Here is a 15,628-nt window from a genome sequence, read left to right as displayed (position 1 = left end):
ACCACTACTTTAGGGCATAGAAATGTTTTGCTTAAAAATATCAGTCCCTTGAGAATCCCTATCTTCACAACTACCTACTGTTTACGAAAATTAACTGCTGCTTCACAGTTTGAGCCCCCAACAGATGCTGTAATCTATCAGAAGAAACACATCTATGTTTTACTAATAGCTGCTGAAATTGGAGATTATCAGGTGCATTGCACAAAATCTCTGACAGATAAATCCAGAGAGTAGCAATAGTACATGTGGGAAAAGTTTGCTCTCCCAGTGACAGATGAGAACTACAGCCAACACCTTTCAATAAAAAATTCATGAGGTAAGATTAATGAAGATATATTAAGAGCCCATCTGGTCTGCTATTAAACTGGAACTAAGGGAAGAAGAGAGACGATATTCTGAGGCGTATTTTTGATTTGCTCCTCCTCATCCCACTTCCTTAAAAATCAGAAAAGAAAGAGAGGCATAACATACCCTGCATCTTTTACAGCATCTTCAATCCCAGTCTTAAGAATAGTTGTAGAACATACTAACATTCTTACCATGAGATTCCAGTCCAGCTCCCTGTGCCAGGCCATTATCGTAAGACTGAAGAAAAAAACCCCACATAGCAGTTACTTTAAAACCGTATCACTTTCACAGACATTGTGATTTCTCAATTTACTAGCAAAGTTATCATCAGACCATGACCACCATCTAACCTGATTAAGTTCTGAACCTATGCCTCAAAAAGCTCTTAGCACAAAACAGTTAACAAACGATCCTTGTTTCAATGCAGGCAGCTTTTATGACTTTCATGGAATTCATTTTAGTTGTGACGTACGTTAGAAATCTGAAAATGGGTAAACATGTCTTTGCCAAAAAGGGAAAGCACGAGATGCAGATAACCATTAAGGAAAAAGAACAAACAGTATTTTTGTCTTCATAAAAAGAGAAAATGGATATATCATTCTGAACAAAATTAAATGGATAAATGATATCTAACCTAGAACCTGGTTAACATACAAAAAGGCAAAATGCAAGGTACTACTGTGTGTACAACACTCAAGTACAAGAAATGCTTCAGTAAGGAGCAAGAACATCAGCCTTTAAAAAAAAATGAAGACAGGAGGTGAAGCAAACCAGAAGTGACAACACAATGAAGCATACTACTGGACTAAAATTAACATGCCCTATAAAATATTCCTTTTAAAAAATACCTTAACAATGCTGAAAAGTCACTTTGTTAAGTGATAAAAAAAGAATGAAGTTGAGTCTGATGAGCAAAGTACCAAGAATATTACAGTACCGGTCTGTTACAAGCAATCTAGGAGCAGATGATACTGTATATGTAGGAATATCAAGCCTTCTTCCCTAAAAATTCATTAAATCATTTTGCATAAGAAACAAAGGATCATAGTAAGTTATTCTAAAATAGAAAATGTTTATCTTACAGTACTTCATAGAATATTTAATAAATTATCACTGGACAAATACCAAACTGTTTAGTAGGAACAAAAATTAAGTTTAATTTTTGAAGTTAAATTACACAGGTCCTACATCTTCTATATTAACTGCTCATTTAATGATTGGTTCAATATCTGATCAGACAGTTAGAAAGAGATTTCAACTTTCCCCCACCAGGCACTGACTGAATTTCTCATGTTTTCTCCAAAACATTTAACAGTGGCTCGAAGACACAGGATACCTTGAAAGACCACTAATGACTCTCAATAGTCCTCACCAAGGAATGGCTACAGGAGCTAGCAGCTCTGAAGGAATGTCCTGAAGGATTAATTTGTAGATCTGTTTTAAAGATGACATTGAGAAGCAAAAAGGAAACACACACAGAAGCTATGTTAAAGCTATATTCCTCACTTTATTAATTGTAGCTGCAAGCTGAAGCAACTAAAAAGACTAACATCTGACACATACACTTCAAGCTGCAGCTTGACCTTCTAAAGTTTGAACCAGTCATTTAAAGTAAATACCTATGAACATCTGAATGTTAAAACACACAAACTCTTCGTGTTGCCTTTTGAGAAGCAATGCAAATGTGCTACCACACCCCGCAGATCCATTAACTGCTAAGCAAAGGCAAGCTGATTAGCAAAGCTATGCTGGCAAAGCTAATTAACTTTACAAACAGTAATTGTAAAAGGAGGTGGTTTGCTTTATGTATGACAACATAATTAGCTCTGGAGAAAAGCTGTTAAGCCTGCATCCCAGACAGTGCACTATGTTGGGCTATACAATTAGCTTGAAATTTTAACATACAATAGTTGACCTTTGGCTGACTGGTGCCTATTTATTTACAGACAACAGCTGCTCTTTGGGGACTTGTGTGCATTAAAGAACAAGGAAGTTTTTGTTCCTTTGTTATTTTGAATAGACCCAGGAAATTATATGCAAAAGAGGCTCTAGGTTACTACAACATGAAAACTGCATAATGAAATACTATCCTCAGGAAATGTGTAAATCTAGTTGGGTACAATCTTTGCTTCACAATCTAAAAGTTTCACAACAAGTTTACTTATATCAACAGATTCATACCTGCATTTCAAGAGGGCTCTAGAAGAAGCAGATGGTATACTTAAAAAGATTCTTGCAGTATCTCTACTTAAAATAAACACATCTGTGGTAAACCAATGTTGCAAAAACCAGTATTTTAGAATCTGTGGAAGTAATTCAGAATTTCAGCAACTCAGGTGTCTGTTGCTTTTTGATTAGTAATGCATCTGACTTTCAAATATGAAAGCCAAAAGTCACACCTATGCTGATTATGCTGATAATAATTGTGTGATTGGAATCTATTCTACTGACAATAGAACTGATCCAGAATTATTTTTTGTGACCAGTATTGTATAAACAATTTTTAGTCAAGTTGTAACAAGAAGGCTATCTTTTGTGTATGAACATTCACTTCTCTTTAACATAGTTACTTATCTGAATAAAGCACACCATTGTTTCATGTTCCAACCTTCTGCTGTTCCTGACATGCCCAACGTACACAAACTTGCTCCCTCCTTCAGCTGCACTGAGTTGTATCTGTCACAATTCTTGAATCACTAAAGAGAATAAATTCTAAAGAATAAGCTAAAAAATCCAGAAGCTTATTACAAAAATTACTCTGTTTATCCGGTCTTGTTACTCTCCATTCAGACTGCACTTCACGCATATGTTAATTTGAATTACTGAAAAAATGTTGGTTAACTATCACTTGCTTCATCTATATCCAAATGATAACATACAATAGTAAAACAAAACCATACGTTTCTGTCACAGCAGTTTACTACTGAGCAATGCGTCTCTCTTGTATCAGAATTAATGGAAGTACCGGAAAGAAGTAACATTGTAGGAAAACAGTAATAAGCACCTGCAGGAAAGTCTATAGCAATATTCACTGTATAGTTAATTACACAAGGAATAACATGAAATAATCTCAAATATAATTTACTTTGTTATATATAGGTTATTTTTAGCACTGTCTACAAAATCTTAAAGAGGAGAAATTAAGCTAACATTCTTGGATACCACATTTCACATTCATTGTATTTATTTAAGAAATACACTTTCAAGAAAACCTTGTTTCATGTAATAGGTGATTGAATTGCAATACACCTCACTGAGGGTTGTGGAAAGAGATCAATGAGAAGTAGGAACCACCACCACCACTGTGAAATGATATTCACAACAGGCAACTCCCCAAATGTCTGAGACTTCTTCAGACACATCTTCAGCTCTACAACATGACTAAGCAGGATGCAAAGATTTTGTGTGTTTGCCAAGAAGTGCTAGACACTTCGCAGCCGCTTAGTGCATTGAAATACTGGTTTGACCAAGCACTGTACACCCAGGAAACCCAGACAAAACTAGTGTACATGAGCGTAACAACTCTGCAACGAACTAATCGTACACCATGCTTCTAAAAATCATACTAAACACAGTGCATACCAATTCACAGTAAACCTGGATAAAAATACAGCATCTCTTGTTACACATTAGCACATGCTAAGATGACTGGTGCCTACAGAACACTGCTTACAGGATCTCTTTAACTTACTCTCTAAGCTAGCCAGGAAAAGACAGTCTTCATAAGCCACAGTGTCTTCTGGGCTTTGACCATGCCTGTACTACAGCTTTACTTCGCTGGTCAACCAAATTATTACTACGAGCTTTTCCAAGAGGTCTTGTTCTGTTCAGGCTTAAATTTTATTATTTAAGTGGTGTTTATTTTCCCAATACAAACATTACAATTGGAATTTGCAGCTACAAAGATTAATGCTAAGGCTCTAGAAGCAAACTATAAATTTGGTTCAAGATCACCGTAGCCAGTAAATCTCCAGTGCCATTTCAAAGCTCCAAACTTTCAAAAAAATCTCCACTTGCCTGCTCTACCAATGGCCTCATATGATACTTTCTAGTTCTTGTCCTAGAATTGCTCTCTGCTCACTTCCTCTTTTCGGTGCTACCTATTACTTTACATACCTCTGTCACAGTCCACTTAATCACCTTCTTTCCAGAATGAAGAGTTCTAGTATATTAAATGCTTCTTTTACACAAGCTGATTCATACCTCTGACAATTCAGTTCAACCTTCTTTGTACCTTCCACAGTTCCACCATGCAGTTTCAGACCGAAACTGCACTCAAGTGTACAAAACGCTAACTAACAGTTGGTTGATGGGATGTACAAAACAACGCAATGAGGATTTTGCTCTTTGGTTTTGTTCTCTATTCTTTTTTTACTCTCCTGTGGTATCCCTGCTGAGCTATCTGATTAAAGACTAACCTCAGTAAACATGAAGCAAGGATCAGAGGACAAAGAACCCTCCTGACCTAATCAGTGAAAAGTGAGCACTCTGACTCAGCTACTCCCTCAGACTGTGAGAGGAGATCGGATAAACAATTGTCCCTGGGTGAAACCCACCAAGATGATTCAGCAGGGATATTCTCACGGTTGGGACCCATGCTAAAACGAGACAGCTGCCAACTACTGAGATATAGGGGCTCTTAAGGGATGCAGGGGAAGAAAACCCTGAGGCTGCATAAAACTTGTTATGGGGTGTTTATTGGGAAACGCAAGGGTGTGCAGAACTTATTATGGGATGGCTAGGGAAAGGACTAATGGTGAGAAAGGGAAAGATTAAAGCAGAGAGGGGAGGAACAAGCAAGGGATAAGAGGGGGGAAAGGGTCCTACTGGAGTGTGAACAAACTGCTGGTCTGTATGCTTGTATAACTGAGCCCTGCCCTTGATCACCTCAGTTGGTCCAAGGCTACAGCAGTATGCCAGAAAGCTTCTTGTGATGTACAGTAAGAAATGCATATGCATCTTACTACCTCCTTAAAAAATAAATAAAATATAAACCCCAATTTGGTCTAGAGCAGGAGATCAAGTCTTCCTCGGACCTGTTTCTCACTTAAATTTTACAATCTCACTGCTGGCAGCAACTGCTAAAACATACTGGTTTACAACAGAAGTTGCATGTCATCATAAATTTGGCTCTTTTTTTGTGGACCAGAAGAGTTTACTATATATGTTTACTCCCATTCAGAGGGCTGTATTTTTCAAGCTTACTTAGCTTCTTTCAAAAGCATTTATTTTAATATTGGAAAATGAAACTCAATGAAACATCATGAAAAAAACTGGTAACTCATTTACTCCAACCAATTACGAATACAGCTTGCACAGACCAGAAAAAAAATGTGCATACACTTACATTTTCCATCATTCCAAATACCGAATAAACAACCGAGCGCATAACTGGTTTATTACTTGAACTGTTGTCAACAATTAGTTTTTCCTTTGATTCTGTATATAATTTAAAAAGCAGAACTACAGCTCATTGAAATGTGAGAATTTTATTCAGTGCTTTATTTATGCACTTTTTAAGTCATAGGAACATCAGGCCCCAGTATTCAAAAAACTTACTCTCAATTTTAAATTGAGTTTTAAAGAAAAAAGATCAGATTTAATTTGCAGTGAACAAACACAACAAATAAAATTATCTTGCTAGTACACGCATTACAATGAAAATACAAATGCCAAAGAACAACGCAGTTTTCAGTATTCAACTTACTCAAGTAGGAACAGAACAGAAAGAAATTACCATAGTATTTCAATTTGGATGGAGAGATTTTCAGTTACAGCTGAGAAATAGATCTAGTACCTTTAACATGTAGTAAGAAATAACACTTGCAAATACTCACCATACTTCCTCTAATGTAGCCTATCGCTTTTTTCATATCCATGCCTGACCAGTTATCGAGCATGTAGCAGATGCAGGAAGCACAGTACACAAACCTCATATCATTCTCACTTCCTTCCAGCACTGCACAGAAACTGAAAGAAAGTTTCTGTCATTATACACTGTATAGCCCGTTATGTCAGAAAACACGAAGAGCAGTTCAAGGAATTGTGGAATTTTTCCTCTAAAAATAGTTACTTCTATTGACAGTACTCCCATAAATATATCCCAAAATGATGCTATATTTTGTTTTTAGAAGATGTGATTCTAAGCCAAGCAACATGGATATTTAGGAACCTGAGTAACTTTATTTCTAGCAATGTAATGACACTGGTCTTTTTTCAAAGACATCAATGCTTACAGTCTCACTTACGACAATATATACCAATGTATGACTTACCATTTTAACATTTACTGGTTTTTTTGCCTTCCTAGACATCTTAATAGCTCACAAGGCTTTCTTTCCTGACTGCAGCTTCCAAGATTGGTGTCCTATGTATACATAAATGTAATTGCTGTGACTACCATTTCCAATGCAAACAGTGAAAATTACCTTCAATCCAGTTTTTCATTTCTTATGGCTACAATCTTTGCAAACTCTACAAACATTTGAAAGTTATACCTGGGTTATCTAGGTACGACCCTGGGCTCTCTCAGAGACTGTTAAAATGAAGATGGATGCTGTGGCTTGGATGCTTGTATCAGAAATACTGTGGCCAGCAGTACTAGTGAAGTGATTGTTCCCTCGTACTCAGCATGGGTAAGGCCGCATCTCAAATCCTGTGTTCAGGTCTGGGCCCCTCACTGCAAGAGGGACATTGAGGGGCTGGAGCGTGTCCAGAGACGGGCAGCGGGGCTGGGGAAGGGGCTGGGGCACAGGGCTGATGAGGAGCGGCTGAGGGGACTGGGGGTGTTTAGTCTGGAGGAGACTCAGGCAGGACCTTACTGCTCTCTGCAGCTCCCTGACAGGAGGCTGTAGGCAGGTGGGGGTCGGTCTCTTCTCCTACATAAGAAGTGACAGGACAAGAGGAAACAGCCTCAAGCTAGATCAGGGGAGGTTTACATTGGATACTAGGAAAATTTTCTTCACTGAAAGGGTAGTCAAGCATTGGAACAGGCTGCCCAGGCCAGCAGTTGAGTCACTATCCCTGGAGGTGTTTAAAAGATGTGTAAATGTGGTACTTATGGACATGGTTTAGTGGTGGACATGGCAGTGTTAGGTTAATGGTTGAAACTCATGATCTTAAGGCCATTTCCAACCTAAACAATTCTATGATAAACAGAAATAGGTAATAAGTTTAATTACCTGTAACAATAAATAAAACTTTAACTGTTTGTTCTGATTTGCTGCCTGACAAGCCTCCATTTCGTTCAAAGAGCTAGTCACTCTATTTTGATGACTTAACCACTTGCAACAAGGCAGCACATGAGTATTTTGGTCAGTCCACCTGCCAAATCTCTTCCAAAAAGAAGGAAAAAATATGGGACTATCACTACTATGAGACTCCCTCTCTGACCTTGCAATTCAACTATATACCCCATTATCTTCTTGCAAAACAAACCCTCCAATGCCTACTGAAAGATACTTCTATCTCTTCCAACCTCAACGGTGCCAGGCCCTGCTCTCCACAGCTCAGACAGGAGTGAACGCCCTTGTTCTCGGGATATGGCACAGGACATTCTGGGAAATAAGGACACCTCTTAACATGTGCCAGTACTGTGGTTTACAGTCTCACCCGTCCTCAGATGACAACTGCATTGTATGTTATCCAGATACTTCAAATCACATTCAGCTAAGGTAAAGTAGAAATTAAAATACACGTTTATCCATAATGTAAAAAAAGGCAATATAATTTCAATTAACTTTATTTTTTAAATTTTAATATTTGTTTCTTCACACCTTTCTTTTATTAATTAAGACTAGCATACTTATACTGGGATAACACCAGAAAAATATATCTTTCCCTCACTGAACTTACTTGGTTTCCATCTGGACAAGATGTTAGCTCAAGTTCTGGTTTTCCCACATCCTTCCCCTTTTGGGCAGTAAAAGCGATTTTCATAGGTATGAAAATGTCTGTCACTAGAAATTGACTCTTGCCAACACAAAACTCTATAGCAGTGCAAAGCACTCTCCCTATAGGGTTAGCTGGCACTCTTTAGCACGGAATCTAAAATATAGGATCATGTGCAAGAGCGATCAGTCTGTACATTAAAAACACACAAGATATGAACATAGAGATTAACTGTATGTGGCTTATTACTGTAAACAGGCAAGATGACAAGTAACCATTTCAAAATGCTAGTCAGTTGGGATCAACTCCTTCCTTTCCGATATACTTTAAAAATAAAAATGGTCTGACATATAACAGGAATGCATGGAGCAATGGAACACGCACCTCTTGCTTGAAGAAACTGCAAACTGTAGCAGATCAACAAATACATGTATATGTGTACACATGCATTAGGACCTGGCCCATTCACGTCAGTCTGGTGCTATATCTAACAGAAAACTGTACTGCATGTAGCTCATATTCACCACTTACAGTCTGAACATTCTGGAGGTTTGTGTTTGTTTTTTCTTTCTAAAAACACAAACACTGCATTTTCCTAGTTGTGTTACAGCAGAAAAGTTTCATTACACATGTCTAAGGCAATACAGAGCCATTTGACCAAAACAAAAGCTTTCTTAACTCTTAAAGGCTGACAGCAATTTCATTGTGAAGTGAAAAATAATTCCTTAAGGAACAATGTATCTATGATTCTGCATTTCATAAATTACTCTTTCAAAAGTGACACCCAGTAAAGTTTAACAACAGACAGTTCATGTGCACTAGCAGAAGTTTTCATTAGCTACCAGCTTCAGCCAGCATAAAAACCAAAAAATCCAACCAATAGATGCAGATGTACAATACCATGTATTAAAAAAAAATGCATGCAAAAAGGACAGATTCCAAAATTATGTTTAGTAATATCACACTCCTATTACATGTAACACATAGCCTAATTCATTCTGTATATTGATATCCTGAGTCTCCCAAAACTAAAGTCCGTCCTCCCACAAAAACAGAAAATATCATCATAGCAGTGTTCCAGGGCCCTGCAAAAAACAGAGACTATTAACACTGAAAAGTTCACTTACCTGAAGGACCGAGCAGGAAAAACTACTAACCTCAAGACATAAATAATCTATTAACTTTCCAGTAATAAATTTCTACAGTTACAAGCAAATACCATCATTCTACAATATAAAAGCAAATCTACATACGAAGTGCTGTTTGGTCCTGCAAACTAGTATGTGTTCTATGACTGATACTGATTACCCACCAATATATCTTCTAATAGAAAGAAAACTATTATATAGCTACTTTCATGAAACCCACATTTCTTATGTTTCATTCCACATCTGAGTTTTCTATTAACCTTCTGAAGAGTTGCAGAATATAAAATATCTTTTACCTTCCATCCTCCAGCTGGAGAGCTCTCAGCCCTGCCAGTATGGCGTCTTTATTGACTCGACTTAAATCATCTCCAAGAATAACCAGACAGGACAGACCTGTGTAAGTCATTGCTATGTGACCACTATCATAGGGATGAAATATACCCAGACCCTAGAAAAAAAGGGGGAAAAAATAAAAATATTTAAACATCCTGAGATCCAACATTACAGTCAAGCATTCTTTTCTTAAAAAAATTAAGAGGTAAACAAAGTTCTTTTCCCTTCACTCATTATGGTTAAACAGAAGGCATCCCACTTAGCTTCTCTAATCAAACCCAGCTATTGCACAGCTCTGCTACCCTTGTGAACAGTTGCTCAGTAGGAACCTTTGGAAAAAAGTTTTGCCAAGAGTGGTATTTATGCAGGAGTTAAGCAAAAATATGGGATGTGCTCACCTGTACCTAAGCTTATCCTGACACACCACTGGGCATTAGCTTCCTGGCAGCTGGGTGAGTATTGTTAAACAGCCAGACCTCTGGAGGTCCCTTCAACAAAGATTTTACAATCTAATGATCTACAAGTAGGAAGCGGTGTGAGGGATTATTAGTAATCTCTCTGTCAATTGAAGCAATACCACATTAGCCTCTCATCTACTTTCATCTCTTATTCTAAAACAATAATCAAAGCTTAAACAAAGTATTTACATGGCAAGTATCAACTAAGAAGCTAAAATATGAGTTAAATGCTGGCTAGTCACATGACACAAATCACAATAATGGGTGGGGGATTGACACGGCTGTGCTAAAATTATTATTTTTCCTTCTAGTATTTTACAGGAACATCCTGGACTGTACCACTTCAGTAAAACAGAAACCACATGTAACAAGATGACTGTGGATACTTGGGATGGTTCAACTTGGAGCAACTAGAAGACAACTATTTTAAAAAGGATGAAAGCTATTTCAATACTGAGTAGCAGAAACAAACCAGTTTCTAAATTACATTTTACTAGCATTACTGCCTAGTCAGTTGCCATCTTTATTTTGCAATTCATCCAAAAACACATGCAAAAAGCAATATAAACCCAAATTTAAGATTACGTTATGTGTAATTGGTATTTTTCAGGCAAGTCACATTTACTTCCAAAGCCAAAAAGCTTTGCTTCTAATGAAAAATTGGAAGAAAAATACTTACTACCTACTAGACAGCAAGGGACTGTTGTTACACTAGGGAATCACAGTTGGGAAAGGGAGGCAGAAAACAAGGTGAAAGTGCATGGGGCAGCACTGAAAAAGCTCTAGCTATGCAACAGAGCAGGAGAACAAGGGAGTGGGCACAGAGAGCTGCATTTCCTCTCCCTCATTTCCAGCTCTGGACTCTCTGCTGAGAAGGGTGCACATTCTCAACAACTCCCACTCCTACCCCTGAGTTGCCAGTGCCCCCATCACTGTCTCCTGCCCTGAGCATCCCCCGGTCACACACACATAATAAACACACAGTGCTGGTGGCTGGCCAGGACCTCTGGAGGTCATCCGGTCCAACCCCATGCTCAAGCAGGGCCACCTAGAGCTGGGTGCCCAGGACCATGTCCAGATGACCTTTGATTATCTCCAAGGATGGAGACCACCACCTCCCTGGGCAACCTGTGCCAGTGCTCAGTCACCCTCACAGTGAAAAAGTGTTTCCTGATGTTCAGAGGAAACCTCCAGTGTTTCAGTCTGTGCCCATTGCCTCTCTGGTCCTATCAGCAGGCACCACTGAAAAGAGCTTGGCTACAACCTCTTTGGACCCTCCCTGCAGGTATGTATATACATTGATGAGATCTCCCCTAAGCTGCCTCTTCTCCAGGCTGAACATTCACAGTTCTCTCAGCCTTTCCTTGTAGAAGAGGTGCACCAATCCCGGACAGACTTGCCCACAGAGCACCCCACACTGAGGACAGTTACGCCCTCAAAGAGCTTAGAAAAAGCTACTGTAGCGATGAAACATATTTTTCTAACTTGCATGGATGCCAGGCTCTAATCCCAGAAGGAACAATTTGGTTTATTGTACCAATTTCAGGGATTTTCAATCTAACAACCAAATATCTTCTTTTCAGAATACCTTCTGTCCAACTGTTCAATCTAATTGTTGATGGATTGTTAAACACTTAAAAATAATCCATCAGAAGAAATATACACATAATGAAGGTTATCTGTACATGAAGAAGTAATGCAACAGGTGTGGGTCTGGAAGGCACAACAGTAGGTACTGCAGTACTGGTGTGCACACTGTATGCATTCCACAGTTTCTGCCAGCTGTAGTCTGGCTCCATGGACTGACAGCCCACTAATGGAGAAGCTCATTCAGAGTGCCCCTTCTGGTTCAGTTCTATTCAAAAGGAGCCCAGTTTGTGTGTCTCACTCTTTTGAAGCGAGCACATTAAACTGCTCTTATAAAGTGCTCTCTGCTGATCGGAACCAATACACTGGTGCAGACATACTCTGAGAAGACAACAACGGGGATATGTCCAGGTCCTGTTCTCTCTATACACTTACCTTTTGGGATAGTTATGTTTGCAGGTCACACAGAAAATAGATTTAACTTGGATCTCAGCGATGGAGTAAACTGGTTCTACTCTATGGGCGTTACTGTCATGGTCTCCACAGTCTGAGCCTTCCATGAAAGAACTAACACTTAAAGATGCAAGCTGAGGGGAAGCTTTCAAACATTTAAATCTGGTTCAGTGATGCGATGATGTTCCCTACTACATTATCCAGAAAGGCTAATTAAACATAACTCATGGTCACCAGCAATTCCTGCTGACCACTGCAGAGAGGCCTAAGGAACCCTCTCTGCTGCAGAAGCATGGGCAAGACCTCTCCAAACACTAATAAAGAAAGCTAAACTAAATACTAAACATATTCCCACACAGGCAGGGTCCCACTTTCAAAAAACTTTCTTCTCACACCAGGCACCCATGTTACAAGCATGGATTGTTTGAACCTCAAGAAAATACAATGCTATGTCAGGAACATGAAACAGATCTTTTTTTCCCTAAGTGAAAACATATGTTATTTACTGACATCTTGGATAAAAGTTCCAGGTATTTGCTTTCAATCTAGCCCCTAAAACTGATTTGTAACACTTTTAAGAGATTGAAAAGACCTAGGTTCATCCAAAAGACTAAGGAGACTGTTCACCCCTAAATTGAAAAGCTAGTTTCAACTCCAATAACACCAAATCAAGAGAGACTACAGAACCTGGAGCCATTTCAGAAAACTGTTATCCAATTTTAAATGATTCATGTTTAAATGCAGTGATAGAAGCAGCACTCTTAGCTTTAATTTACAGTTAAGACTTTTTAAGTCTGAGAGGGTCAAGTGGCTATGTTTTTGCCTTTTCATAAAGTCCCAACGATCTGCATAAACACCACCATCAAACATTGAAAAGGTAACATCTAAAAAAACCCCAAACTGAACCCAAATGAGCTATCCTGGTAACAATTTAGTAAAGTTGTAAATTCTAATATAACCCTTGCTTTCTTCTATTATTTTGAAGGGTCCCTAGTGACAGAGGACATTTGGCTACCTCCAGTATGGTACCCTTCTCATATCTCAAGAATGAAAACACTGTAGTGGCATGTAATAAATAGTAATTGTCAATGCAAACCCCAAACACTTCCAGGCTTTTTAAAAAATACTTTTCCAAGACACAGATTTAATAGAACATTATAAAATGATGAATAAAGAAAAATGACAAGACCCTAAACATAATTCAAAGTCATTGCAGTGGAATTCCAAGTCTTCCCAAGTTATTAAAGAACATTTCAGGGCAACAGTGCTGGAAATACTTTAAACCTTTGTATGCCACTAAATCAAGCAGTTCTCATCCTTGTAATGTAGATGCAATGAAAAAAGTATTGCAAGTTTGAATAAAAAGCACATCCTGCAAACAGTTTTCTAGAGATAATAGCCTTGCAGCTAATGTCCACAGGTTATATGATTCCACCTCTTTGTCCCTTCTGCAAATTGGCTAACACATTATAAGACACCTATGGGTTACAACACACTTCCTGAAAAGAGAATATTTAAGTATGAAGCATGTACTATTGGAAGTTGAGAGTTAAATTAAAACACTGGAAGAAAGCACTGGGAAGGTATAATGATGCTTTGCCCATCTCATGGACTTTTTTGTTTTCAGGGGCCTTTACAAGAGCTCAGAACTACATCCATAACTCACTCCTCAAGCTTTATAAACTGGAGAGGATTTGAAAAAGGTTCCCAAAAGCACAAACTGATTTAATACACCACACAGCTCCGACCCAAACCTTTCAGGAAACATGACTGATACGTTTGTATCATCTCAGTTTGATAAAATTATATCTTTATTCATTTTACAATGCTTATAATGTTATGCCACCAATAGTAACCTCAACTACTTTAGATGACTTACCATCTTCCTTCTGAGAATAATTGTATGGGTTTTTTACACAATTATACTGAAATTCTTTCATACTATTTTGTCTTCACATTTTAACAAAGCATCCTAGTAAGTCACCACTATATATAAGCCTAAATTGCTTAAGGTTTTAAGCAGAAGTTTTCCTTTTTTCCTTCAAGCTCAGTGGGTGGTTGGATTGCCACTGAGGCTAATTCCAATTAAAACAGATTATGAATTCATCTTGCTACTACAGTGTGAGCTCACTGCAGACACAATCTGTAGTGTGAAACAGAATAAATACCAAAGCAAACAAAGAGACAAATTACCTTGCCTGTCACATGCTGCTGTAGCAACCCAGTGTAGAAACATAAAAAAACACTCTTTGCAATTTTTTTCCCCTTGTCAGAAAGCCCAACCCCTGAATATTACTGTTATGAGTACTTGGCTGACTTGCTATGCTAAGAGGCATACGCAGTTATTATTCCAATGTAGATTAAAATTCCTACAAGTTGTTCAGAAGCATAAAGTTATGCTGTTAAAGAGTAAAACAAAAATAAGGCCAAAACAGGCTGCTGCACTACCTTCATACTCGTTAGTTCAAATGTTTTTACACTCAGCTACAGCTATTAGGGTATCTGATGTCAATCCCTGCTTTCAATTTCAGATCTGAAGATTCATTCATTCATTTATATGTAAAATCTTGCTATCTGTCCACTACAAAAATAAAATACTTGGTGATAATTCAGTGCTCTTCCAGATCTTTTATCCACACTTTAGTGAGATTTGACTCTTCACTTTCCAACACCAGACAAAACTACTGTGTCTCTTTCACAGTCCTTAGAATCATAGAACTGTTTAGGTTAGAAAAGACCTTTAAGATCATAGAGGCCAACCATTAACCTAGCACTGCCAAGTCCACCACTAAGCCATGTACTTAAGTGCCACATCTACATGTCTTTTAGATACCTCTAGGGATGGTAACTCAACCACTTCCCTGGGCAGCCCTTCCCACACACTGGCTTCGGCTTCCCTCTTCCAACCATATCAGACCTTCTGCACCATCTTTAGCAGCCTCTGCGAACCTCTTTTCTCTCCTGTATTAAGGGCACTTTCTTTTCATACACAGATTTCTCTGTCTTGAACCTCAGTTCTGTGGGCTTCAAAGCATCCTCTCTTCCAGTCATGACAAACTGGGATGAACAAGGCCTTGCCTATGTTTGATCAGATACCAGGTACAACCAAATATGCATGTCTCATCACAGGAAAAGGAATACTGAAGAACAGCGTGTGCTGCTTCACTTAATAGGAGTCATTCTGCCCTTCTCTACCAGGTAATAGTTCCTGAGTTAGAGAAGCTTCCTTACTTCAGTAACAGATCAGAGAAGGGGCAGAATGCACTGAGACAATTTCTGTCAGTTTCTTCACTGCTCTGGAAATTGTACCATTTTAGTATAGTACGTTTCCTATGCATGTTTCTTAAAAACTCTGCAAACATTTCAGTGTATTAACAGTGCAAAAATCCATGCCTTCCAGATATTCTGTAA

At 38.4% G+C, this 15,628-nt stretch overlaps 1 protein-coding gene across 3 annotated transcripts in view; it reads right to left on the bottom strand.

Moving 5' to 3' along the window:
* Window positions 1–15,628, bottom strand: part of PGGT1B (protein geranylgeranyltransferase type I subunit beta) — a 38,412-nt gene that overhangs the window by 8,695 nt on the left and 14,089 nt on the right. For all 3 annotated transcript variants that reach the window (XM_037373338.1, XM_037373336.1, XM_037373337.1), the window contains 3 exons: window positions 9,683–9,834; window positions 6,186–6,318; window positions 540–585 (listed from right to left, as the gene is read on the bottom strand). In XM_037373338.1, coding sequence (XP_037229235.1) covers window positions 540–585; window positions 6,186–6,318; window positions 9,683–9,834 — 331 coding nt within the window. The remainder of the gene's footprint in view (window positions 1–539; window positions 586–6,185; window positions 6,319–9,682; window positions 9,835–15,628) is intronic.

This window comes from Falco rusticolus, chromosome Z, assembly GCF_015220075.1.
Source record: "Falco rusticolus isolate bFalRus1 chromosome Z, bFalRus1.pri, whole genome shotgun sequence".
Classification (NCBI taxonomy): Eukaryota; Metazoa; Chordata; class Aves; order Falconiformes; family Falconidae; genus Falco; species Falco rusticolus.
The sequence above is the reverse complement of the archived record's forward strand: the minus strand, read 5'-3'. Positions and strand labels throughout refer to the sequence as shown.